The sequence below is a fragment of the Salvelinus alpinus genome, chromosome 23, assembly GCF_045679555.1.
Source record: "Salvelinus alpinus chromosome 23, SLU_Salpinus.1, whole genome shotgun sequence".
Classification (NCBI taxonomy): Eukaryota; Metazoa; Chordata; class Actinopteri; order Salmoniformes; family Salmonidae; genus Salvelinus; species Salvelinus alpinus.
In genome coordinates this window covers 49,488,740-49,515,571 of record NC_092108.1, presented here as the reverse complement: position 1 = coordinate 49,515,571, position 26,832 = coordinate 49,488,740, and the positions used below count along the sequence as shown (strand labels likewise).

The following is a 26,832-nucleotide window of genomic DNA, read 5'->3' as shown; positions in this document are numbered from 1 at the left end:
TAGGAAAACAGCCCTAATGTTAGAAACAAATCATTATGTTGTCATCCAGTCACATTTATTTATTTTCCAAGTTATTGCACACTATTTCACATACGGAAAGTTTTTAAAAAGGACCAAAGAGTTTGGACTGCTTTGTGTTGAATTTTTTTGCCATGGAAAAAATATAATACTGGTATCCCGGGAGACATTAAAAATATAACAATTCAAGCGGACACTACGGCTAGGAGTGTGTGTGCAGTGCATTTGAAAAGTATTCAGACCCCTTGTTACGTTACAGCCTTATTAAAAAATGGATTAAATTTAAAAAATCCTCACAAAATACCCCATAATGACAAAGCGAAAATAAGTTTAGACACTTTTGAAAATGTATATAAACAAAACCCAGAAATACCTTAATTACATAAGTATTCAAACCCTTTGCTATTAGACTCCAAATTGAGCTCAGGTGCATCCAACTTCCTTTGATCATTTTTGACGCCCCTACAACTTGATTGGAGTCCACCTGTGGCCAATTCATTTGATTGGACATGATTTAGAAAGACACCTGTCTATATAAGGTCCCACAGTTGACAGTTCATGTCAGAGCAAAAACCAAGCCATGAGGTCGAAGGAATTGTCCTTCGAGACAGGATTGTTGTCGAGGCACAGATCTGGGGAAGGACACCAAAAAAATGTCTGCAACATTGAAGGTCCCCAAGAACACATTCTTAAATGGAAGGCTCGTTCTAGAGCTGGCCGCACGGTCAAACTGAGCAATTGGGAGAGAAGGGCCTTGGTCAGGGAGGTGACCAAGAACCTGATGGTCACTGACAGAGCTCCAGAGTTCCTCTTTGGAGATGGGAGGACCTTCCAGAAGGACAACCATCTCTGCAGCACTCCACCAATCAGGCCTTTATAGTACAGTGGCCAGACAGAAGCCAATTCTCAGAAAAAGGCACGACAGACCGCTTAGAGTATGCCAAAAGGCACCTAAAAGACTCTCAGACCATGAGAAACAAGATTCTCTGGTCTGATGAAACCAAGATTGAACTCTTTGGCCTGAATGCCAAGCATCACGTCTGGAGGAAACCTGGCACCATCCCTACGGTGAAGCATGGTGGTGGCAGCATCATGCTGTGGGGATGTTTTTCAGCGGCAGGGACTGGGAGACGAGTCAGGATCAAGGGAAAGATGAATGGTGCAAAGTACAGAGATCCTTGGTGAAAACCTGCTCAGGTCCTCAGACTGAGGCGAAGGTTCACCTTCCAACAGGACAAACACCCTAAGCACACAGCCAAGACAACGCAGGAGTGGCTTCGGGACAAGTCTCTGAATGTCCTTGAGTGGCCCAGCCAGATCCCGGACTTGAATACGATCTAACATCTCGAGACCTAAAAATAGCTGTGCGGCGACAATCCCCATCCAACCTGACAGAGCTTGAGAATCTGCAGAGAATAATGGTAGAAACTCCCCCAATACAGGTGGCCAAGCTTGTAGCATCATACCCAAGAAGGCTTGAGGCTGTAATCGCTGACAAAGGTGCTTCAACAAAGTACTGAGTAAAGGGTCTGAATACGTATGTAAATGTGATAATAAAAAATAAATATTCATTTGCTAAAAAAACTGCTGTTCATTATGGGGTATTGTTTGTAGGTTGCAGGGGGAAAAATATTTTTATCCATTTTAGAATAAAACTAACGTAACAATGTGGGGTCTGAATACTTTCCGAAGGCACAGTGAATGTGTCGGTGGGACAATGTTTTTGATGAGACATAAAAAAGCAAGAGAACAAAAGACCAAAGTGAGGGAGAGGGGGCAGGGTCGTACTGTGTGGAAAAGAGACGCCACAAATTATAAAAACAATTGAAAATCAAATGAAAAGGATGACTTACAACTGAATTACAAGTGACTAGCTCCCTAATGCGAACCATCACCTCCTGAGTGAAAGTCCCGGGCCACAGCACCTGGGACACGAGGCCTTTAGCGCAGGCCTCCTGGGCTGTCAGCTTCCGCCCACTCAGCAACATCTCATTGGCCTGGGAGAAGAGGGGGAGGGAGAGAGAAGACAAGAGTAGGGAAGAGGGGGTGGGGTTAAGCAGGCAAAAGGACTGGAATAGTATTAATAGTAGTTCAGTCTTTTTTTAATAAAGAAACATTTAAAAGGAGTGGGGCTGTCCCACTCCATTCTTATTTGATGTATTGGACAGGATATTCCCCATGGCAGGAAAAGCAGCCCAGTGAGTGCTACACTTAAACAGTTCCCCACACTACATCTGTATTGCTGTGCTGGACTACTCCCCCTCGGAGAAGGATTTTCAGACAATGCCGTATGAACTCACCGAGGCCACGCCCATGATGCGAGGGAATGTGAGGGAGGCGCAAGCGTCGGGTGTCTGTCCGTAGGTGGTATAGGGCGTCTGAAACCAGGATTTCTCGTTGGCCCAGACAACGTCACACAGCGGGAGGATAGAAGCTCCGAGGCCCACCGCCGGTCCATTCACGGCTACGATGATGGGCTTCTTGAATTGGATGAACGTGTTCACAAATGTCCTGAGGATGGGGATGACAGACTGTCTGCATCACCGTCTTCTGTGGCATCATTACAAAGACTATAAACTAAATCAAAATAAACGGGCGCACACTCCATATACAGTTTAAGTCAGAAGTTTACATACACCTTAGCCAAATACATTTAAACTCAGGTTTCACAATTCCTGACATTTAATCCTAGTACAAATTCCCTGTTATAGGTCAGTTAGGATCACCACTTTATTTTAAGAATGTGAAATGTCAGAATAATAGGAGAGAGAATGATTTATTTCAGCTTTATTTCTTTCATCACATTCCCAGTGGGTCAGAAGTTTACATACACTCAATTAGTATTTGGTAGCATTGCCATTAAATTGTTTAACTTGGGTTAAACGTTTTGGGTAGCCTTGCACAAGCTTCCCACAATAAGTAGGGTGTATTTTGGCCCATTCCTCCTGACAGAGCTGGTGTAACTGAGTCAGGTTTGTAGGCCTCCTTGCTCGCACACGCTTTTTCAGTTTTGCCCACAAATTTTCTATAGGATTGAGGTCCGGGCTTTGTGATGGCCACTCCAATACATTGACTTTGTTGTCCTTAAGCCATTTTGCCACAACTTTGGAAGTATGCTTGGGGTCATTGTCCATTTGGAAGAACCATTTGCGAACAAGCTTTAACTTCCTGACTGATGTCTTGAGATGTTGCTTCAATATATCCACATAATTTCCCTTCCTCATGATGCCATCTATTTTGTGAAGTGCACCAGTCCCTCCTGTAGCAAAGCACCCCCATAACATGATGCTGCCAGCCCCGTGCTTCACAGTTGGGATGGTGTTCTTCGGCTTGCAAGCGTCCAAACATGACGATGGTCATTATGGCCGTTCTATTTTTGTTTCATCAGACCAGAGGACATTTCTCCAAAAAGTACAATCTTTGTCCCCATGTGCAGTTGCAAACTGTAGTCTGGCTTTTTTATGGCTTCTTCCTTGCTGAGCGGCCTTTCGGGTTATGTTGATATAGGACTCGTTTTACAGTGGATATAGATACTTTTGTACCTGTTCCCTCCAGCATCTTCACAAGGTCTTTTGCTGTTGTTCTGGGATTGATTTTCACTTTTCGTACCAAAGTACGTTCATCTCTAGGAGACAGAACGCGTCTCCTTCCTGAGCGGTATGACGGCTGCGTGGTCTAATGGTGTATACTTGCATACTATTGTTTTTACAGATGAACGTGGTACATTCAGGCATTTGGAAATTGCTCCCAAGGATGAACCAGACTTGTGGAGGTCTACAATTTTTTTCTGAGGTCTTAGCTGATTTCTTTTGATTTCCCCATGGTGTCAAGCAAAGATGCACTGAGTTTGAAGGTAGGCCTTGAAATACATCCACAGATACACCTCCAATTGACTCAAATGATGTCAATTAGCCTATCAGAAGCTTCTAAAGCCATGCCATAATTTTCTGGAATTCTCCAAGCTGTTTAAAATCATAGTCAACTTAGTGCATGTAAACTTCTGACCCACTAGAATTGTGATACAGTGAATTATAAGTGAAGTAATCTGTCTGTAAACAATTGTTGGAAAAAGTACTTGTGTCATGCACAAAGTAGATGTCCTAACCGACTTGCCAAAACTATAGTTTGTTTACAAGAAATTTGGGGAGCGGTTGAAAAACGAGTTTTAATGACTCCAACCTAAGTGTATGTAAACTTCCGACTTCAACTGTATAAACTCCCAGTCATTTCTTTCGGCATCACAATGCCTTCTTATGTTTTTCATTACAAAGACTGCCACTACAACACACAGCTAACGTGCTACTCATCAATTGTTCCACCTGTTCAAAATAACCGATGAATCGAGACAATTGTCTACAAATCTGTCACTTGCACTGATCTGAAAGAACTGACCAGAGATAAAAATCAACCATTCCACCATTTTGTTTTCTCCAATCAGTGCAAATGATGTAAGAGGGACAGGACACATTTTTGGACAATCGAGAAAGAGCCAAGGTGAGCCTTTCTTTCCGTCCCTTTCTGACGTTTGTTTTTTTGTTTTCAACATTTGTTTTTTTCCCCCCTCTGAAAACAATCCACATACAAAATTAGAAAACAAAAGTACACCCTTCTGACCTACCTAATGGTCTCAGCCATCTTGATGCTCTCTTTCTTGCGGTCGTCGGTGAGCCGTCTAATGAAGTAGATGAAGTCCAGGCCGAAGCAGAAGATGCTACCCACGGCGCTCAGCAGGACCAGCTTGCTGTCGTCTGCCGCCGCTGTGGCCATGGCACTCTGCATCTCCTTCATCACCTGAGGCAGCCATGAGAGGGAGACAATTATTATGGGCCAGTTACCTAGACACAGATGAAGCCTAGTCTTAGATTAAGAAGCACTTTAGATGGCGAGTTAACATTGGAAATACGTTTTAGTACAGTACAAGGCTTAATCCAGGAAACAAACCCAATATTTTTATAGGACCAATATTTGACTTTCGTTTCAGATATTTTGCTTACATTTATATTTGACTACCAACTGTTTGGAAAAGTTGGCATAACTAAACGATGAAGTACTACTATTCTTGGCCGGTCACACCAATTGTCATGCAGTATAACAATTGTTTTGTTAGGGCAAAGACAAGACAGGCATATGACTCACATCGGGGTTAAGTGAGTTGTTCTCCGAGGACTTGGTGGAGAGCAGGATGTGGGTGAAGCCATCCTGCTTCTTGACGACAAGGTCCCTGTAGCGGTAGGCACTCTCAGTCTGCCGGACGCTGAACCGAAGGCGCTTGTCGAAGACCGAGCGCTGCTCCTCGAAGCGCCGTTTCCCCGCCACCCCGGAGACTGCAGTGACTCCTGCCACTGCACTCTGCAGGCTAGCTGTCCCATTGGCCGCCAGAGCCTCCATGAGTGTTGATGTACCTGGTGGATAAAAAAAAAAATGGTGACAAAATAGAATGGTGACACAGCCTTTCTTAATATTTGTCTGTTTAAATAACCAGGTAAATTAAATCTGTGGTACTGCCTGAATGGTTTACTTAAGTTCTACTCAACAGCAGATGAACAGTCCACCAACTGACTTAATTGACATAACTGTGTACTCATTCGTTTGTGGAGAAGGGGGAGAAACAACATTATAAAGAACTCAGTTTGCATGGCAGTGTCCCCAATCACTCCCCTCTGGCATTGTGGTCTACTTAGACCAGAGCGAGAAGTTGTAGGCTACATTTAAAAAAATCCTCAAACTACTTCTAACATCTTAATTCACCAAGACCTGGGTTCAGTATACATCACAACAACAGTTATTGAAGTCTATTGAAAAAGCCTAGAGGACGATTACACGCCAGCAGGAGCAGAAAATATTTTTGGCATCTCAGATTGTTCTGGCAATTCTCACATAGAAACTTCCTTGGGAGGAAGGATGTTACACATGCTTTTTACATTTGTATCAAACCATTTTTCCCTATGAAATCATGATGAAAGTGGCCATTGTAGGCCCTTTCCAGACCAACAGTGTCTTCAGAAAAGTATTCACACCCCCGGGACTTCTTCCACATTTTCTTGCATTGGAGCCGGAATTTTAAATGGAATCAATTGACATGTTTTCACTGGCCTACACACAATACCCCATAACATCAAAGTGGAATAATGTTTAATTAATTTGTAAAATTTCCTAAAAAGTAAAATGCTGAAATGTCTTGAGTCAATAAGTATTCAAACCCTTATGGCAACAATACCCCATAATGACAAAGCAAAAACAGGTTTAGATTTTTTTGCAAATGTATATAAATAAAATGGATTCAAATGTTTTCCCCCCAATCTACAAACAATACCCCATAATGAAAAAGCAACGTTTTTTTTTAAAACTTTTTTTTGCAAATGAAAAAAAAAGGGATCACATTTACATAAGTATTCAGACCCTTTACTCAGTACTTTGAAGCACCTTTGGCAGTGATTACAGCCTCGAGTCTTTGCTAGTTTTGTTAATTAATTCAACCATTAAAGAGAGAGGTGAAGGTTGAGTCATGACCCACCAAACCGTGGTCCTTAACACCGCCTGCTTACATCGGAAGCCAGCCTGCAGGCGCCCGGCCCGCCACAAGCAGTTGCTAGAGCGCAATGAGCCAAGTAAAGCACCCCCGGGCCAAACCCTCCCCTAATGACGCGGGGCCAATTGTGCGCTGCCCTATGGGACTCCTGGTTACGGCCGGCTGTGACACAGCCTGAGATCGAAACTGGGTTTGTAGTGACGCCTCAAGCACTGCGATGCAGAGCCTTAGACTGTGGCGCCAATAGAGAGGCCCAATTCGACCATTTAAAAAACAAGCACACAAAACTTAAAAGCCATACATGCACATGAGTAAAATCATTGAGGATCACAAAGTCTATTTTCAGGTCTCTCGAAAGATGTTCGACCGGGTTCTAGTTCGGGCTCTGGCTGGGCCACTCAAGAACATTCAGAGACTTGTTTCCGAAGTCACTCCTTTGTCTTGGCTGTGCACTTAGGGTTGTTGTCCTGTTGGAATGTGAACCGTCGCCCCAGTCTGAGGTCCTGAGCAGGTTTTCATCAAGGATCTCCCTGTACTTTGCTCCGGTTCATCTTTCTCTCGATCCTGACTAGTCTCCCAGTCCCTGCCGTTGAAAAACATCCATGGTATTGGCCTGGTTTCCTCCAGACGTGACACTTGGCATTCAGGCCAAAGAGTTCAATTTTGGTTTCATCAGACCAGAGAATCTTGTTTCTCATGGAGTCCTTTAGGTGCCGTTTGGCCCAACTCCAAGCAGGCTGTCATGTGCCTTTTACTGAGGAGCGGCTTCCATCTGGCCACTCTACCATAAAGGCCTGATTGGTGGAGTGCTGCATAGATCAGTAGTTCCCAAACGTTTTATAGTTCCGTACCCCTTCAAACATTCAACCTCCAGCTGCACCAGGGTCAGTGCACTCTCAAATATTGTTTTTTTGACATCATTGTAAGCCTGCCACACACCATACATTTATTAAACGTAAGAAGTTTGTCACAGCCCGGCTAGTGGGAAGTGACAAAGAGCTCTTATAGGACCAGGGCACAAATAATAATAATTTTGCTCTTTATTTAGTCATCTTACATAAAACTTGTGAATGAGAAGGGTGTGCTTGAAATTATGCACATTCCTCTGCAATGTTGGCTTGTATTGGAGTCTCTCAGTCTTAAATACTTTTCCACATAGTCTGTGCCTGTGTTTCATTTTCATGCTAGTGAGTGCCAAGAATCCACTATCATATAGGTACGTGGTTGCAAAGGGCATCAGTGTTTTAACAGCGAGATTTTCCAAAGCAGGATACTCTGAACGCAGCCCTATCTGGCAGTAAATTCTGCCAGTTCTGTGAAAATTCTAACATTTTCACAGAACCGCTTGTTACAATTTCGATGAGGCTCTCTTGTTCAGATATCGGTAAGTGAACTGGAGGCAGGGCATGAAAGGGATAACGAATCCAGTTCTTTGTGTCATCCGTTATGGGAAAGTACCTGCGTAATTGCGCACCCAACTCACTCAGGTGCTGCGCTATATCACATTTGACATTGTCCGTAAGCTTGAGTTCATTTGCACACAAAACAAAATCATACAAATGATAGAAAGACCTGTGTGTTGTCCTTGTTAATGCAGAAAGAAGAGCTCCAACTTCTTAATCATAGCCTCAATTTTGTCCGGCACAAAGAATATAGTTGCGGAGAGTCTCTTTAAACCTAGATTCAGATCATTCAGGCAAGAAAAAACATCACCCAGATAGGACAGTTGTGTGAGAAACTCGTCATCATGCAAGTGGTCAGACAAGTGAAAATGGTCAGTAAACTTTAAGCTTGTCTCTCAATTTAAAAAAAGAACGTGCCCCTTGATAACCAGCGCACTTCTGTATGTTGTAAAAGCGTTACATGGTCGCTGCCCATATCATTGCATAGTGCAGAGAATACACGCGAGTTCAGGCGCCTTGCTTTAAAAAGTTTAACATTTTCACTGTAGTGTCCAAAACGTCTTTCATGCTGTCCGGCGTTCCCTTGGCAGCAAGAGCCTCTCGGTGGATGCTGCAGTGTACCCAAGTGGCGTCGGGAGCAACTGCTTGCACGCGCATTACCACACCACTATGTCTCCCTGTCATGGCTTTCGCACCGTCAGTACAGACACCAACACATCTTGACCACCAAAGTCCATTTGATGTCACAAAGCTGTCCAGTACTTTAAAAATATCCTCTCCTGTTGTCCTTGTTTCCTGTGGTTTGCAGAAAAGGATGTCTTCCCCCCCATGAACGTAACGGACATATACCAGGAACTGTGCCAGGACCGCCATGTCTGTTGACTCATCCAGCTGTAACGCATAGAATTCACTGGCTTGTATGCGAAGCAGTAATTGTTTCAAAACATCTCCTGCCATGTCACTGATGAGTTGTGAAACAGTGTTGTTTGATGAAGGCATTGTCTGTATAGTTTTTTTGGCCTTTCCCCCAGCATTGTCCCAGCCATATCCACAGCAGCAGGAATAATTAAGTCCTCCACAATAGTATGGGGCTTGCCTGTCCTAGCCACTCGGTAGCTTGCCATATAAAACGCTTCTAGCCCCTTCTTATTAATGTTCTGTTGCTTTTATACATGTCTTCCTACTCAAAAGTAGTTAATTCTCGCTCAAAAAACTCCAGTGGCATGTTTTGTTTCTAAATGTCTGCTCAAGAGTGAAGGCTTCATCGAGTTGTGAGACAGTATTTTTGCACATATACACACTGTGGCTGAGGAAAGGCACTACTCCCAATATAAGTGAACCCCAAATCAATGTAGTTCTCATCATATTTGCAACTCTTCGATGGTCCAACGTCCCTGTCTGTTGTTCGGTGCTTTCCCGAGTAAGGTGGCAGTAGCTCTTCGGCTGCATCAATTTCACAACTGTCAGTGTCCATACTAGCTGGGCTAACAACAAATGTAGAATTACTGATGATAACATTGAATGTGCTCGTGGAAGCAGAACAACTTGTGTAGTCGCCAGGTGCAGGTGTAGAACCGCTGATAGTAGCAGTACTACCAGTAGAGCTGGTATGTGTCTATGGACGCAGGCCTTACTTTTTTTTAACCATTAGTCCATTTTCGAGCAAAAGGAATGAACAGCAGCTACGTTTGGCTACATATGGACCGTTAGTGGAATTCCCGCAAGAGTAACGGTTAATGTGACGATGTTAATTATTTGACAATGTGTTGTTCTCGCTGAACACTAGATTATTTAATTTTTTGGCAGTGAAACGAGGCTAATCAAGCGAGAGAGAAAAAAAAACTCACCCAAATGTATAGCCCCGTTGGAAAATCTAAATGGACTGTTTGAAAATGTGAATCACATTTGTATTTAGCGTATCCCCGACGGCATCGGGTTCTTGGTCACCTCCCTGACCAAGGCCCTTCTCCCCCGATAGCTCAGTTTAGCCAGCTCTTGAAAGAGTCTTGGTTGATCCAAACTTCTTCCATTTAAGAGTGATGGAGGCAAATGTGTTCTTGATGACCTTCAATGCTGCAGACATTTTTTGGTTATTTTCGCTATATCTGTGCCTCGACGCAATCCTGTCTCGGAGCTCTACGGACAATTCCTTCGACCTCATGGCTTGGTTTTTGCTCTGACATGCACGGTTAACTGTGGGATCTTATATAGACAGTTGTGTGCCTTTCCATATCATGTCCAATCAATTGAATTTAACACAGGTAGACACCAATCAAGTTGTGAAATCATCAAGGATTATTAATGGAAACAGGATGCACCTGAGCTCAATTTCTAGTCTCATAGCAGATGGTCTGAATACTTATGTAAATAAAGTATTTGTTTAAAAATGTTAATACATTTGCAAACATTTCTAAAAACCTGTTAACACGTTGTTATTATGGGGTATTGTGTGTAGATTGAGGGGGGCATTTAAAAAAAATCTATTTTAGAACAAGGCTTTTAATGTAACAGAATGTGGAAAAAGTAAAGGGGTCTAAATACTTTCCAAATGCACTGTAGTTACTCCACAATACTAACAAATGACAGAGTGAAAAGAAGGAAGCCTGTACAGAATAAAAAATATTCCAAAGACATGCATCCTGTTTGTAATAAGGCACTAAAGTAAAACTGCAAATCATTTGGAAAATAAATTAACTTCATGTCCAGAAAAAAAAAGCATTATGTTTGAGCCAAATCCAACAACACATCACTGAGTACCACTCTTCATATTTTCAGGTATGATGGTGGCTGCACAAGGCCAAATATACACTGGAGTTGCTTACCAAGGCGACATTGAATGTTCCGGAGTGGCCAGTTTTGACTTTAAATCAGTTTGAAAATATACAGCGACTGAAATGACTGCAACACTCAACAAAGAGCTGCAGTTAGTTTCAGAGTGGGTGGCAAGGAATAAGTTAGCCCTAAATATTTCTAAAACTACAAGCATTGTATTTGGAACAAAACACTCACTAAACCCCTAAACCTCAACTAAATCTTGTAATAAATAATGTGGAAATTGAGCAAGTTGAGATGAGTAAACTGCTTGGAGTAACTCTAGATTGTAAACTGTCATGGTCAAAACGTATTGATTCAGTTGTAGCTAAGATGGGGAGAAGTCTGTCTATAATAAAGCGATGCTCTGCCTTAACAACAAGGCAGGTCCTACAGGCCCTAATTTTGTCGCACCTTGACTACTGTTCAGTCGTGTGGTCAGGTGCCACAAAAAAGGACGTAGGAAAATTGCAATTGGCAATCTCTCCTGGCTGAAAGTGGAGGAGAGATTGACTTCATCACTACTTTTATTTATGAGAGGTATTAACATGTTGAATGCACCGAGCTGTCTGTCTAAACTACTGGCACACAGCTTGGACACCCATGCATACCCCACAAGACATGCCACAAGAGGTCTCTTCACAGTTCCCAAGTCCAAAACAGACTATGTGAGGCACACAGTACTACATAAAGCCATGACTACATGGAACTATTATTCCACTTCAAGTAAAGCAGTAAAATTTGATTTTAAAAAACAGATTAAAAAACACCTTATGGAAAATTGTATAAACTGCCTTAACTTTGCTGGACCCCAGAAAGAGTAGCTGCTGCTTTGGCAGCAGCTAATGGGGATCCATAATAAATACAAAAAATATGGCAAGACTTAGAAATGGCTTTCTAGCAATGATCAACAAACAACTTGACAGAGCTTGAATATTTTTTTTAAAGAATAATGTGCAAATATTGTACAATCCAGTTGTGCAAAGCTCTTAGTGACTTATTCAGAAAGACTCCCAGCTGTAATCACTGCCAAAGGTGATTCTAACATGTATTGACTCAGGGGTGTGAATTCTTATATAAATTTGATATTTCTGTATTTCGTTTTCAATAAATTAGCTAACATTTCTAAAAACATGTTTTCAGTTTGTCATTATGGGGTTGTGGGTGTAGATGGGTGAGATGTATTTATTTAATCAATTTTGAATTCAGGTTGTAACAAAATGTGGAATAAGTCCGGGGGTATGAATACATGCCTCTTGTAAGACCTTATGATCTGTGAACCGTACATATACTCATTATAATGTGCTCTAACATATGGAGTATGTTAGATTCTGAAATACACATTCATTTATTTAACATTAATCTTAACTACCCTTTTTGATTTTGTTCATTTTAAAGACATATTGTTTGGAACGATATACTCTACAAGTACATCACTTTTCCAGAGTGGGCTCTCCGCTAATTCCGAAGTTCTGATAAATTTTTATGGGCACCACCAACACAGCGAATGGTAAATGGATTACAAGGAATGCCCTCTGCTGGTGACTTGCTGAATGTGCAATCCTAAAGGAGGGCTGAGATTGGTTAATGACCTATAATGTACATTTCTATGTATAAAATGGGTCATATCGTTACAAGTACCAAGAGAGCCCACTCTGGAAATGTGATGCGTTTGAGGAGTATATTGTTCCAAACAATATGTCTAAAAATAAGCTAAATCAAAAAGGGTAGTTTTGATATCCATTAAATAGTTCTAATGTTGAATAAATTAATGTGAACATTTGTATTTCAGAATCTAGACATACTCCATATGTTAGAGCACACTATTAGGAGTATAATGACACTAAGATGTCTGTATCATGTACAGTTTACGGATCATAGGGTCTTATAGGATGCATGTATAGGTCTAAAAAAGGCCTAAAATGGCCACTTTCATCATGATAAATGTAAAAAACATTTCAAACATCTTTCCTCCTAGTGAAGTTGTGAGAATTGCCAGAAAAGTAATCTGAGATACCAAAAAATATTTGCCGCTGGCGTGGAATCGCCCTAGAGCCTTACCTTTCCCATTGAGTGTGCGTATGGATGCGGGTGTTATGGGGACTTGCTGAGGAATTAATGGGCTTTGAGTCCTGGGCCGGGTCCCCATGCGCGCTCTTTCTTCCCCAGGCCCCAGCAACAACCCTGGAGGCTTTTCCAAAAGGGCCACCTCTGGGGGCACAGAGTCCTGCTCCTGACCCCCTTGCTCCAGACAGTGGGCCGCCTCGCTAGGCGAAGACTCAGAGTCCGCCCGGCTGCTCATGGGGCTTTTGGGTACCAGGATTTTGATCCCGGACTTCGCCAGGTCCATGCTCCGACGCACCGTGCCCACCGGAGAAGCCGCAGGCCCGCTTGTGAAGCCAGGTCTACAAATGTCACCGGTGGCCGAAACACTGTACTTTTGGCTCAAGTTAAGCTGCATGTTCGTTCTAGTGTGTGCCACGCCAGCGTCAAGTGGTGGCAACTGTTTCGAGATGGCCGTAGCTGCTGTGGTGGGCGAAGAGTCATTCCCGTGTTTTACTAGAGCATGGCTTCCTGCTCCACTGGGTGGCTGAGGCCTGCAGATCTGTTTGCGGGCGTTGTTTCTCGAACTGTGGCTGTGGGTCGTGCTGGGAGTGCTTCGAGTGGAGCGCAGTAAAGTACTGTCTCTCTGTCTTTCGCCGTGTTGCCGATTAAAATCGTGGATGAACTCCACACAGGCAGAGAGGTGTGTCTCGGGCTCCCAGGTGTCCCCCTCGTAGCCATAGCCCCTCCAGCGCACCAGGTACTCAATCTTTCCCTTCTTGTTCTTCCGTTTGTCCACAATTCTCTCAACCTGTAACAGAATTTTAAAAATAGTTGGCAGTGGCAATGACTGGATTCAGGGCAGTCACAAATCATGAGACTAAAACGTAACGGCTATAGCATACAATGGGCTACGTGACGTGAGAAACAATCAGCCATATGGTGAAATCATCTGTGATATTCCAGGGTCGTATTCACCAGGCACCCAAATGGACAAAAAAGGACAAACAGGGCAGGACTCCCTAAACTTGTCCAAAAAGAAATGCTTGTTTTTGGTATCCGTTTGCACTAATGAATACAACCCTGCTATAGCTTCTTCGAACACCCTCAGATCTCCAGTAGGATGTTTCTAACTCGGGGTAGACCTCAGAAATAAGGCAACCCCACATATATTGACCTAGCCTAGAAGGAGGCACCTAGGAACAGAGTTGCCATCTATCAAGGACATTTTCATTAACCACTGCCGCCCTCTGTATAATCAAGGACCCCAGCCACATCAGTCATGAACTGTTTTCATCCCAATGGTCTAGCCATAGTATTAGACCCAGACCACCAGCTCCAAAAATGCTGTTTCTACCCACAGGTGTGTGACTAATGAATAGAAGATTTCATGGCTAATTGGGCCAGTTTTTTTTGTATTGGCCTACTTTACGATATTCCTCCTATAGGCTTTGATTTTATAGATATATTGCGGATTAGTGTAGTTATTTGTGTGTTTAACCCAAACTGTCTGTGTGTAAGATTCTCAATGTAGGCAATTTAACTACAGGTAAATGGCAAACTTGAACAAAAGACAACATCAGCATGTTGAGTTTGAAACTAAAATGTTCAATGTAACTTTACTCCATTACCTCATATAGTATAAATAGGATAGGCTGGCTACTTGTAACAGTTCACCTATCGCCCAGGCCATGTGTGAAAATTAATATTCACCTTTTCATAAAAGCATGAAAAACTTTCAGATATGGAGCCATCCCAAAAGCAGCTCATGGTTGCCATTTCCTGTTACAAAAAATGTATAGTGAACAAAAATATAAAATGCAACAGTTACAGTTAATATAAGGAAATCAGTCAATTGAAATAAATTCATTAGGCCCTAATCTATGGATTTCACAAGACTGGGCAGGGGCGCAGTCACTTGGGAGCCAGGCCCAGCCAATCAGAATGATTTCCGCCCATGAAATGGCTTTATTAAAGACAGAAATACTCCTCAGTTTCATCAGCTGTCCGGTTAGCTGGTCTCAGACCATACCGCAGGTGAAGAAGCCGGATGTGGAGGTCCTGGGCTGACGTATGTTACACGTGGTCTGCGGTTGTGAGGCCGGTTGGACATACTGCCAAATTCTCTAAAACGACGGTGGAGGTGGCTTATGGTAGAATGAACATTCAATTATCTGGCAACAGCCCTGGTGGACATTCCTGCAGTCAGCATGCCAATTGCATGCTCCCTCAAAACATCTGTGGCATTGTGAGAGAACTGCACATTTTAGTGGCCTTTTATTGTCCCCAGCACAAGGTGCACTTGTGTAATAATCATGCCATTTAATATGCCACACCTGTCAGATGGCTGGATTATCTTGGCAAAGGAGAAATGCTCACCAAAAGGGACATTAACAAATTTGTGCACAAGATTTTTGAGAAATAAGCTTTTTGTGCGTATGGAACATTTCTGGGATCTTTTATTTCAGCTCATGAAACATGGGACCAAGACTTCACGTTGCGTTTATATTTTGTTCAGTAGGTAGCCTAGTGGTTAGAGCGTTGGACTAGTAACCGAAATGTTGCAAGATCGAATCCCCGAGTTGACAAGGTAAAAATCTGTTGTTCTGCCCCTGAACAAAACAGTTAAACCACTGTTCCCAGGCGTCATTGAAAATAAGAATGTTCTTAACTGACTTGCCTAGTTAAATAAAGGTAAAAATATATATAATAATATTTTGCGTCATATCTCCTGTACCAAACATAACATGGAAAATGTCATATCTACCCCTGTGTTTCGATGGTCAAGGATTAGAATCACAAACAGTTCAGATTATTATATAAAACGATGGACTGCCAGGGTAAGAAAGCAAATTCAAATCGTTTCTGACGCAATAGAATATTATTTCTGTGGCATACAGGGCCAAACTGTCGTCTTCTGCGGTTGTCTTTTCCCTGGCTGTAAAGGTGGCTACTGTGTGACACTGTAAATTCAAGGAGCACAGAAAGGCCTTTGAAATTGTCTTGACTCATGGACTTTGATTTCATGGGCACAGACAGTATGTACCTCAAGCGCTTGTGGATCCCAAATGCCACTCGCCAAATTATATTTCAGAAGAGAACATGTCCATTTTGGAGCAATTCACAATTTTCCTTTATGGACTCAGTCATGATAACATCAATCAAGCTCATGTTGAAATGTTCATGAAGAAAAAACAGAAAATGAGCAAATCCACCCACAAATTATGCATTGGTGCAGCACTTCAAACTCAATGAATACTAATGTTCTTTATATAGCCCTTTTCACAACAGCGATTATCAACACCCCGGCCTATACTCCCAAAGATCAAGCAGCAGCAAAGGAAATAAAGAAAATATGGAAGGAACCTCCTTCAGCTGTACCAAGTAGAAGGTTGGAGTGCATATGACCATCTAGGCCAGACAAATTGTCAATTTAGGCAAGAGAGTATGTGACGAAGATTCATGGCATGGATGACCAACAGGGTCATAGAAGATCAGTGTACAACTCTCTAGCCAGAGAGCTGTCCACATAGGCCGACAAAGATCTAATATTCTATGCTTCAATCCACTTCATCCCCATATATGGCTCATAATAGCTATAATGAGTCTATATCTGGGCATTCTGAGAATGTGGCCAAGTCATCAAAAACAGTCTCTTGATATGCTGTGTGACATTTTGTCTTCTTGTATAGCTTACTCTAGTGCATTTTATTCGTCCAGAAGACGCAGCAGATTCTGTTGCGACATCAACTGCTGAAAGACTCCATCCTTCTTATGTCGTTCTTGGGGTTAGCAGTGTGCAGTTGCTCCTGCCTTAGCTTGGTATCAATGGTTGACTCCATTCATACATTTTCAGTAAAGTAGAATCAGAAATGGTTGATTCTGCATTACCTCTAACCTGAGCTTCATTTTCAAGCATTATGTAACATTTAAAAAGTGTAATCCAATTTTCAAATCAACATAAATAATATTATATTGCGTACCAGTGGTGAGGCAGACAGTGGTGAAGCTGAGGCAGGCTGCAATGCAGGAGGTGAAGGAGACGGAGAGAGGAAGCAAGCCGAGAGAGAGGTTAGTAGTACAGTGGTTCCAAAACTTGGGATCCCCTGAAATTGAAATAGGGTCCCATGAGAGAATCTTTAACCTTATCAAACACATTAATAACTTCCTTCCCTTCAAATTGTCATAAAATACACAATTTTAGAGCCAACTAAGGGCCTTTTACAGTGTTAGAATGCACTGTCATGTCATTATTTGTTGGGACAGCATGTTGGGGCGAGTGACTCTGAACTTAGAATGGCTAGCCCCAAGTCGTTATATATTAATTTTTTTCTTGTGCATTTTGCCCCATTACTCCTGCATACTTTGTTGACTACAAACTTTCTTTACCCAACCGTGGGACAGACTGTTTCCACACTCGGGACTCTGACTATTAGTTACACAGACTTTTGGCCTCCCATCCTATTCTAACCACCTCTCGCCGGCTTTGTATTCATGTTACCTGATGAAATTGCTGTTACAATATGATCTTGTTGCCATCTGATGCACATTCAGATTAGAGGTCGACCGATTAATCGGAACGGCCGATTAATTAGGGCCGATTTCAAGTTTTCATAACCGAAAATTTTGGACGCCGATTTTTTTTTTTTTTTTTTACACCTTTATTTAACTAGGCAAGTCAGTTAAGAACATAATCTTATTTTCAATGACGGCCTAGGAACGGTGGGTTAACTGCCTTGTTCAGGGGCAGTCAGCTCTGGGATTCAATCTTGCAACCTTACGGTTAACTAGTCCAACGCTCTAACCACCTGCCTTACGAGGAGCCCGCCTGTTACGCAAATGCAGTAAGAAGCCAAGGTAAGTTGCTAGCTAGCATTAAACTTATCTTATAAAAAACAATCAATCATAATCACTAGTTATAACGACACATGGTTGATGATATTACTAGTTTATCTAGCGTGTCCTACGTTGCATATAATCGATGCGGTGCGCATTCGCGAAAAAGGACTGTCGTTGCTCCAACGTGTACCTAACCATAAACATCAATGCCTTTCTTAAAATTAATACACAGAAGCATATCTTTTTAAACCTGCATATTTAGCTAAAATAAATCCAGGTTAGCAGGCAATATTAACCAGGTGAAATTGTGTCACTTCTCTTGCATTCATTGCACGCAGAGTCACGCTATATGCAACAGTTTGGGCCGCCTGGCTCATTGCGGAACGGTTCCGTATTTCACTGAAAGAATAAACGTTTTGTTTTTGAGATGATAGTATCCGGATTCGACCATATTAATGACCTAAGGCTCGTATTTCTGTGTGTTATTATGTTATAATTAACTCTATGATTTGATAGAGCAGTCTGACTGAGCGAAGCATTCATTCAAACAGCACTTTCCTGCGTTTGGTCAGTAGATCTTCGTAATGCTTCAAGCATTGCGCTGTTTATGACTTCAAGCCTATCAACTCCCGAGATTAGGCTGGTGTAACCGATGTGAAATGGCTAGCTAGTTAGCGGGGTGCGCGCTAATAGCGTTTCAAACGTCACGCGCTCTGAGACTTGGAGTAGTTGTTCCCCTTGCTCTGCATGGGTAACGCTGCTTCGAGGGTGGCTGTTGTCGATGTGTTCCTGGTTCGAGTCCAGGTAGCGGCAAGGAGAGGGATGGAAGCTATACTGTTACACTGGCAATACTAAAGTGCCTATAAGAACTAGAGGTCGACCGATTAACCGGGGCCGATTTCATGTTGTTGTCATAACAATCGAAAACCGATATTTTTTTTTTTACACCTTTATTTAATCTTTAATTAACTAGGCAAGTCAGTTAAGAACACATTCTTATTTTCAATGACGGCCTAGGGGGCAGAACGACAGATTTTTAACCTTGTCAGCTCGGGGGATCCAATCTTGCATTGATTACATTGCACTCCACGAGGAGCCTGCCTGTTAGCGAATGCAGTAAGCTAAGGTAAGTTGCTAGCTAGCATTAAACTTATCTTATAAAAAACAATCAATCAATGACTGTCATTGCTCCAATGTGTACTTAACCATAAACATCAACGCCTTTCTTAAAATCAATACACAAGTATATATTTTTTAAACCTGCATATTTAGCTAAAAGAAATCCAGGTTAGCAGGCAATATTAACCAGGTGAAATTGTGAAATTTCTCTTGCGTTCATTGCACGCAGAGTCAAGGTATATGCAACAGTTTGGGCCGCCTGGCTCTTTGCGAACTAATTTGCCAGAACTTTACGTAATTATGACAACATTGAAGGTTGTGCAATGTAACAGGAATATTTAGACTCATGGATGCCACCCGTTAGATAAAATACGGAACGGAATAAACGTTTTGTTTTCGAGGTGATAGTTTCCTGATTAGTCAAAGGTATATGGTTTAGAGAGAAATAGTCGACGCGTTATAATTCCTGTAATAACTTGCGGGCTGAATTTGAAAGGGGTTCCTTCGTTATTTTATCGTTCATGTCTTCCATAGAGAATGTCTTGATCTACTTCAAATAAGGTCTGTGTTTCGTGCAGGCTTAAACCGCCTCAACGTTTTGATACCCGTGTAAATCTCACTAGGATAAGGTAACGTTTGTCAACATATTTTCACAAATCCACTCTACAATTTTTTTTATCTTCGCTTATATTTAGCCAATATTGATCAGAGTTACCTTGTCCTATGGATATCTACAGTTATAAAATTGGCACGGTGATGTAAGCCTACACGAAACACAGACCTTATTTTAAGTGAATCTAAAAAATATCCTATGGAATAAATGAAGGAACCGCTTTTCAGATTTTGCTAGGTATCATGGGAATTATGACTCGCACTTTGGTTGTCAATTCTTACCATGCCCATTATTAAAATAGGATTTCCTGCATATAGAAATTAAGGTTTTTGTTTTCAACATTCATCACAGGTAACTTAAACTCTATTTTTATTCAAACAGTTGAGAGTATGTCTCCTAAGCAGACTCTTCAGTATCATTGTCACTTCAGAGCTGTGTGCATTTATGTATTATATTAAGTTAAAATAAGTGTTCATTGTTCATTCAGTATTGTTGCAATTGTCATTATTACAAAAATGTGTGTGTGTGTGTGTGTGTGTGTGTGTGTGTGATATATATATTTTTTTTTTAATAAAATCGGCCGATTAATCAGTATCGGCTTTTTTTGTCCTCCAATAAATCGGTATCGGAATTGAAAAATCATAATCGGTCGACCTCTAATAAGAACATCCAATAGTCAAAGGTATTTGAAATACAAATCATAGAGAGAGAAATAGTCCTATAATTCCTATAATAACTACAACCTAAAACTTCTTATATTGAAGACTCATGTTAAAAGGAACCACCAGCTTTCATATGTTCTCATGTTCTGAGCAAGGAACTTAAACGTTAGCTTTCTTACATGGCACATATTGCACTTTTACTTTCTTCTCCAACATGTTGTTTTTGCATTATTTAAACCAAATTGAACAGGTTTCATTATTTATTTGAGGCTAAATTGATTTTATTGATGTATTATATTAAGTTAAAATAAGTGTTCATTCAGTATTGCTGTAATTGTCATTATTACAAATAAAAAATAAAAATCGTCCGATTAATCGGTATCGGCTTTTTTGGTCCTCCAATTATCGGTATCGGCGTTGAAAAATCAAAATCGGTCGACCTCTAATTCAGATGTCATGAATCAGCACTGCAGAGCTCTCCCTGTACTATGCCATGCCTTGATTGTATTACTGTTGATGATATCTGGAAATGTGCATGTCCACCCTGGCCCATCTACTGTTGCTAGTGCCAATTCTGACTCTGCTTCACTGATTTCTGCTCTTGTAAAAGCCTGGGTTGTCTGCACATTAACACTAGAAGCTTATTACCTAAAATGGATCAATTGAAAGTGTGGGTTCACAGCTCCAATCCAGATGTGTTGGTCATTACTGAGACGTGGTTAACCTCTCTTGGGTAGGGGGCAGTATTTTCACATCCGGATGAAAAGCGTGCCCAGAGTAAACTGCCTGCTACTCAGCCATAAAAGCTAGAAAATGCATATTATTAGTAGATTTGGATAGAAAACACTCTAAAGTTTCTAAAACGTTTTGAATGATGTCTGTGAGTATAACAGAACTCATATGGCAGGCAAAAACCTGAGAAAAAATCCAACCAGGAAGTGGGAAATCTGAGGTTGGTTGTTTTTCAACTCATTCCCTATTGAAGATACAGTGGGATATTAGTCATGTTGCACTTCCTAAGGATGTCAGTCTTTAGAACCTTGTTTGATGCTTCTACTGTGAAGTGGGGCCGAATGAGAGGGGAATGAGTCAGAGGTCTGCCAGAATGCCTTGAGCTCGTGACGCTCGTTCACGTGAGAGCGAGCTGTGTTCCATTGCTTTTCTGAAGACAAAGGAATTCTCCGGTTGGAACATTATTGAAGATTTATGTTAAAAGCATCCTAAAGAATGATTCTATACATCGTTTGACATGTTTCTACGGACTGTATTATGACTTTGTGTCTGAACTTTTGCCTGGACCTGCCCGCGCGTCGTGAGTTTAGATTGTGTACTGAACCCACGAAGCAAAAGGAGTAATTTGGACATACATTATGGACTTTATGGAACAAATCAAACATGTATTGTGGAACTGGGATTCCTGGGAGTGCATTCTGATGAAGATCAAAGGTAAGTGAATATTTATAATGCTATTTCTGACTTATGTTGACTCCAACATGGCGGATTGGCTTGATTTGTCGTCTGAGCGCCGTACTCAGATTAGTCCATTGTGTGCTTTTTCCATAAAGTTTTTTTTTTTTAATTTTTTAAAATCTGAGTATTTCTGTTTTTGAATTTGGCGCTCTGCAATTTCACTGGATGTTGACCAGGTCACCCCCTAGTGAGGTTAAAGGTCCTCAATGATGTCACCATTGCCCTTGATTCTAAGCAATATTGTGCTGCTATTTTTATTGACTTGGCCAAAGCTTTTGATACGTTAGACCATTCCATTCTTGTGGAGAATTCAATACTAAGGAGTATTGGTGTCTCTCAGGGGTCTTTGGGCTGGTTTGCTAACTACCTCTCTCAAAGAGTGCAGTGTATAAAGTCAGAAAATCTGCTGTCTTAGCCACTGTCTGTCACCAAGGGAGTACCCCAAGGCTTGATCCTAAGCCCCACGCTCACAATTTAGAACAACAACATAGCTCAGGCAGTAGAAAGCTATCTCATCCATTTATATGCAGACCTATACTCAGCTGGCCCCTCCCCAGATGTTGTGTTAAATGCTCTACAACAAAGCTTTCTTAGTGTCCAACAAGCTTTCTCTACCCGTTAACCTTGTTCTGAGCACCTCCAAAACAAAGGTATGTGGTTTGGTAAGAAGAATGCCCCTCCCACATGTGTGAGGTAGTCACCTTATACAAGTACCTAGGAGTATGGCTAGACGGTGCACTGTCCTTCTCTCAGCACATATCAAAGCTGCAAGCTAAAGTTAAATCTAGACTTGGTTTCCTATATCAGAATCACTCCTCTTTCACCCCAGCTGCCAAAATATCCCTGAATCAGATGACCATCCTACCCATGATAGATTACGGAAACATAATTTATAGAACGGCAGGTAAGAGTGCTCTCGAGCGGCTAGATGTTCTTTACCATTCGGCCATCAGATTTTCCACCAAAGATCCTTATAGGATACATCACTGCACTCTATACTCCTCAGTAAACTGGTCATCTCCGGGGAAGGACTGCCCGTTCCATGATCTCGCCATCACGGTTGACAACTCCATTGTGTCCTCCTCCCAGAGTGCTAAGAACCTTGGCGTGATCCTGGACAACACCCTGTCGTTCTCAACTAACATCAAGGCGGTGACCCGTTCCTGTAGGTTCATGCTCTACAACATTCGCAGAGTACGACCCTGCCTCACGCAGGAAGCGGCGCAGGTCCTAATCCAGGCACTTGTCATCTCCCGTCTGGATTACTGCAACTCGCTGTTGGCTGGGCTCCCTGCCTGTGCCATTAAACCCCTACAACTCATCCAGAACGCCGCAGCCCGTCTGGTGTTCAACTTTCCCAAGTTCTCTCACGTCACCCCGCTCCTCCGCTCTCTCCACTGGCTTCCAGTTGAAGCTCGCATCCGCTACAAGACCATGGTGCTTGCCTACGGAGCTGTGAGGGGAACGGCACCTCCGTACCTTCAGGCTCTGATCAGGCCCTACACCCAAACAAGGGCACTGCGTTCATCCACCTCTGGCCTGCTCGCCTCCCTACCTCTGAGGAAGTACAGTTCCCGCTCAGCCCAGTCAAAACTGTTCGCTGCTCTGGCACCCCAATGGTGGAACAAACTCCCTCACGACGCCAGGTCAGCGGAGTCAATCACCACCTTCCGGAGACACCTGAAACCCCACCTCTTTAAGGAATACCTAGGATAGGATAAAGTAATCCTTCTAACCCCCCCCCCCCCCTTAAAAGAGTTAGATGCACTATTGTAAAGTGGTTGTTCCACTGGATATCATAAGGTGAATGCACCAATTTGTAAGTCGCTCTGGATAAGAGCGTCTGCTAAATGACTTAAATGTAAATGTAAATATCTCTGTATACTCGTCGCAAGACCCACTGGTTCCTTATTTATAAAACCCTCTTAGGCCTCACTCACCCCTATCTGAGATATTTACTGCAGCCCTCATCCTCCACATACAACACCCGTTCTGCGAGTCACATTCTGTTAAAGGTCCCCAAAGCACACACATCCCTGGATTGCTCCTCTATTCAGTTCACTGCAGCTAGCGACTGGAAACACTCAAACTGGACAGGTTCTCTTCATTCAAAGACTAAATCATGAACACTCTTGCTGACAGTTGCTGCTGCTTTGTGTGGATGTATTGTTGTCTCTACCTTCTTGCCCTTTGTGCTGTTGTCTGTGCCCAATATTGTTTGTACCATGTTTTGTGCTGCTACCATGTGTTGTTGTTATGTTGTGTTGCTAACCATGGGGTGCTGTCATGTGTTGATGCCTTGCTATGTTGTTGTCTTATGTCTCTCTTTATGTAGTGTTGTCTCTCTTGTTGTGATGTGTGTTTTGTCCTATATTTATTTTTTAATCCCAGGCCCAGTCCCCGGAGGCCGCCTTTTGGTAGGCCGTCATTGTAAATTAAATAAAAAAAGATAAATAAAATTGAGTGAAATACAGTATAAAGACAATTTAAATACAATTTAATATTATTCTCATGTCTATAAAAATCTATTTTTAAAACAGAGTAGTGAGGTAGACAGTGGTAAGGATGAAGCAGTCTGCAATGCAGGAGGAGGAAGAGGCAAGCAGAGAGATGTTAGTAGTCAGGGGTCGCGTTAAACACAGGATTTCACATTTTTCACGCAGAAAAGGAAACAAAACGTGGAAGAAATATCACGCTGTGTTTTGAAAGCGCAGATCTAAAAAGGCTTATTTTTGTAAATTCTGCACCGCTTCAGTCAGGGTTCGCTCCAAATCATGAATGTAAAAGGACTAATTTCGTGCTTCATTTGCACATCTCTACTCGGATTTTTCTCCGGTAGCAAGTTAAAAATGCAAGATTAACTTCAAGCAAAACATTAGGAAATGTAGCTGGCTATAGTCCCTCTATGATATACAGAAATATGATGGCCATGCATTGTTTTTGCAAAAAATACCTTTTTTATTGTAAACTAATTTACTTGTGTGGCTGCTAGCCAAATAGCGTTGCACAATTTCATTTTCTGCCGAATGTGTTGCACTAACATATTTTGTGTGAAGAAAAACTAGAGTTGCACACCCCGCATCCCTCTATTGAGGCAACAAAAAAAAAAATCTATATGAAACGCAGGTGAAATGGTTTAAGTACATCCATTTGTTTGATGGTCCGCGTTTATAAATTGCTGAATTCTGAAAGTTAATTCGACCCCTGGTACTGTAGAGAAGTATTGTAGTATATTACATTATACTGTAATCTAAATTGGGATTAAGAAAAATATACACATAATTAAAAATCACAGTGCAGTTATCACAAACGTAATCTTTCGTGTTATAGGCTAACTAAACGATAGGCTATAAAGGCCTGGGGGAAGTTGTAAAATGTAAATAAAACCAGAGAGGAAGAGGCACATTTTTGGCTACTTTCGTGAATTTGTGAGACACAGATTACCAAGATATGCACACAACTATTTCTGCCCCGGCCGCTCGCTACCTCTTGCTGGCTCGCCTGCTCCTTCTCTTCTCTAATGATGCGAGTGTGTGCTCAGTCTTCGGTCTGTTGGATGTAGAATATCCTAGCCTATTCATTGATTACAGGCTGTACTCTACTGACTTTGCAAGACACTGCAAGCCAAGAAATTGTGAGATATAGCATTTGATTGCATATAGATAAGCCTAGTGCACAGTTCTGACTGTCTGCCTGGTGGCCGACTGTGCCCCTCCCCTCTCTCTCCGTATCAAATCTTGACAGTCAGGAATGGGAGTCGACACCAGGAGTTGACAGTCGAGGAATCAATTATTTTGGAGTCGACTCTCCACCACTATGTCATCGTCGTTAACAGCTGGGAAAATGTCAATGAGGAAAGCGACAGCAGCGAAGTCCTACAGTATATGGCAATACTTTGAGAAGTTAAATGAGAAGGAAACGCAAACTTGCGAGGTGGAATTGAGGTACATTAATGGTAGTGCAAGGTGCAATGCTTAACCATCTGATTTCCCCTTGTGGCCAATTCAATTGCAGTCATTCTGTTACAGATCTTTTGGTCACCGTTACCAATTTGGTAACAGAGTGACGCATTTTCATCGCTTAATAACTCAAAATTGTTATCCGTAAAAACACTAACTAATTGGTAAGTCTACCCCTACTTGTTACTCCTCGGAACGGACAATAGCCACCAGGAGGCGTTTTATATCTGAAAATGTTCAGGGCCCCAAACTATACAATTGTACCAAGTTTCATGCCTTTAGGAAGTTCACATATCACCTAAAATGTGGCACATATCTGCCTGGACTACTACTAACAACGTTAATAACTGGAAAGCATTCACATAATTACATATAGAATAGTACCTCTGTGAAAGCATAAGCCTACAATGTTACCTACATTGATTTGTTTAAAAACCTGGCCACAAGACCTAAGTTAGAGGTGAGGCAAAACCCTCTTGCTTCAGAGACTGTAGCACCCAATAGCTAACTAGTTAGCTCACTCACTAGCCTAGCTTAGGCAAGTTGGTCGGGTAAAATAGCCAAGAACACATGACATGCATCGTCGGTATCACTGCTAACTAACGTTGGCTAACGAACAGTCAGCAAGCTAGCTATCGTTAAGGTGGCCCAATTTCGATTTAGTAGGCAACTTCCTGGACTGAAATTTTTATGAAGCTCAAGCTAATATGAGGTGTCTTTCAAGCCAGGTGGCTGGCTAAGAAGCTAATTTAGCTAGCTACACGAACAAAAAAACATTTCAGCTAGCTAGCTAGCTAGCAGTAGATAGTAGCTAACTCACCTCATAAAGCTCTTCCGAGGCCATTATAAGTTGCAATTTCTCTCGCCACTTGGCTAGCAAATCTTATTGGGTTATTAAAAGGACCTCCAGATTTGATGAAGCCCAGTTAACGTTAGCTGTCTTTGGCGTGCTCCCAATCCTCGTAACGTTAGCTAGGTACTCGGGGTGGTGTTCTGTCCAGCCCAGCATGAGAACTTTTTTTCTCTGGGTCTGTGTGCGGAACTATTTATTTTGCGCTCACAGCTGCGCATGTTTTTGCGCATAAGAATGCGGTTTTGTAGCCTAGCCCTAGACTGAATGCCAGACTGCTGGTAGCTCAGTGGTGCATAGTCAATGTCTTTTTTACGCTTCTGTATTGATAAGGAGACAGTGTTCTTACAATAATCCAATGTTTGATAAGTATGGAGTGAGATTTGTTTCTTTATTCTGTAAATATGTCTACCACGATCCGTGCGTATACATTCAACATAACTCACAAATAAAACTATGATCTGTGAATATATTGACATATTTAGTAAATAAAACAATCAATGTAAATATTAAAAA

The 26,832-nt window shown here is 41.9% G+C and overlaps 1 protein-coding gene across 3 annotated transcripts in view; it reads right to left on the bottom strand.

Annotated features, from left to right (window-relative positions):
* Positions 1-26,524, bottom strand: part of LOC139551202 (chromodomain Y-like protein) — a 32,294-nt gene extending 5,770 nt beyond the window's left edge. The window contains exons 1-7 of one of the 3 annotated variants that reach the window (XM_071362658.1): positions 26,287-26,524; positions 16,788-16,823; positions 12,823-13,615; positions 5,155-5,420; positions 4,637-4,809; positions 2,319-2,529; positions 1,872-2,015 (exon numbers count right to left, since the gene is read on the bottom strand). In XM_071362658.1, the coding sequence (XP_071218759.1) occupies positions 1,872-2,015; positions 2,319-2,529; positions 4,637-4,809; positions 5,155-5,420; positions 12,823-13,615; positions 16,788-16,823; positions 26,287-26,310 (1,647 nt within the window). In that variant the 5' untranslated portion in view covers positions 26,311-26,524. Of the gene's footprint in view, positions 1-1,871; positions 2,016-2,318; positions 2,530-4,636; positions 4,810-5,154; positions 5,421-12,822; positions 13,616-14,517; positions 14,583-16,787; positions 16,824-26,286 lie in introns of those variants that run through there. The other 2 variants (XM_071362661.1, XM_071362659.1) reach the window with 2 other exon arrangements.
* Between the last annotated feature and the right edge of the window lie 308 nt (positions 26,525-26,832).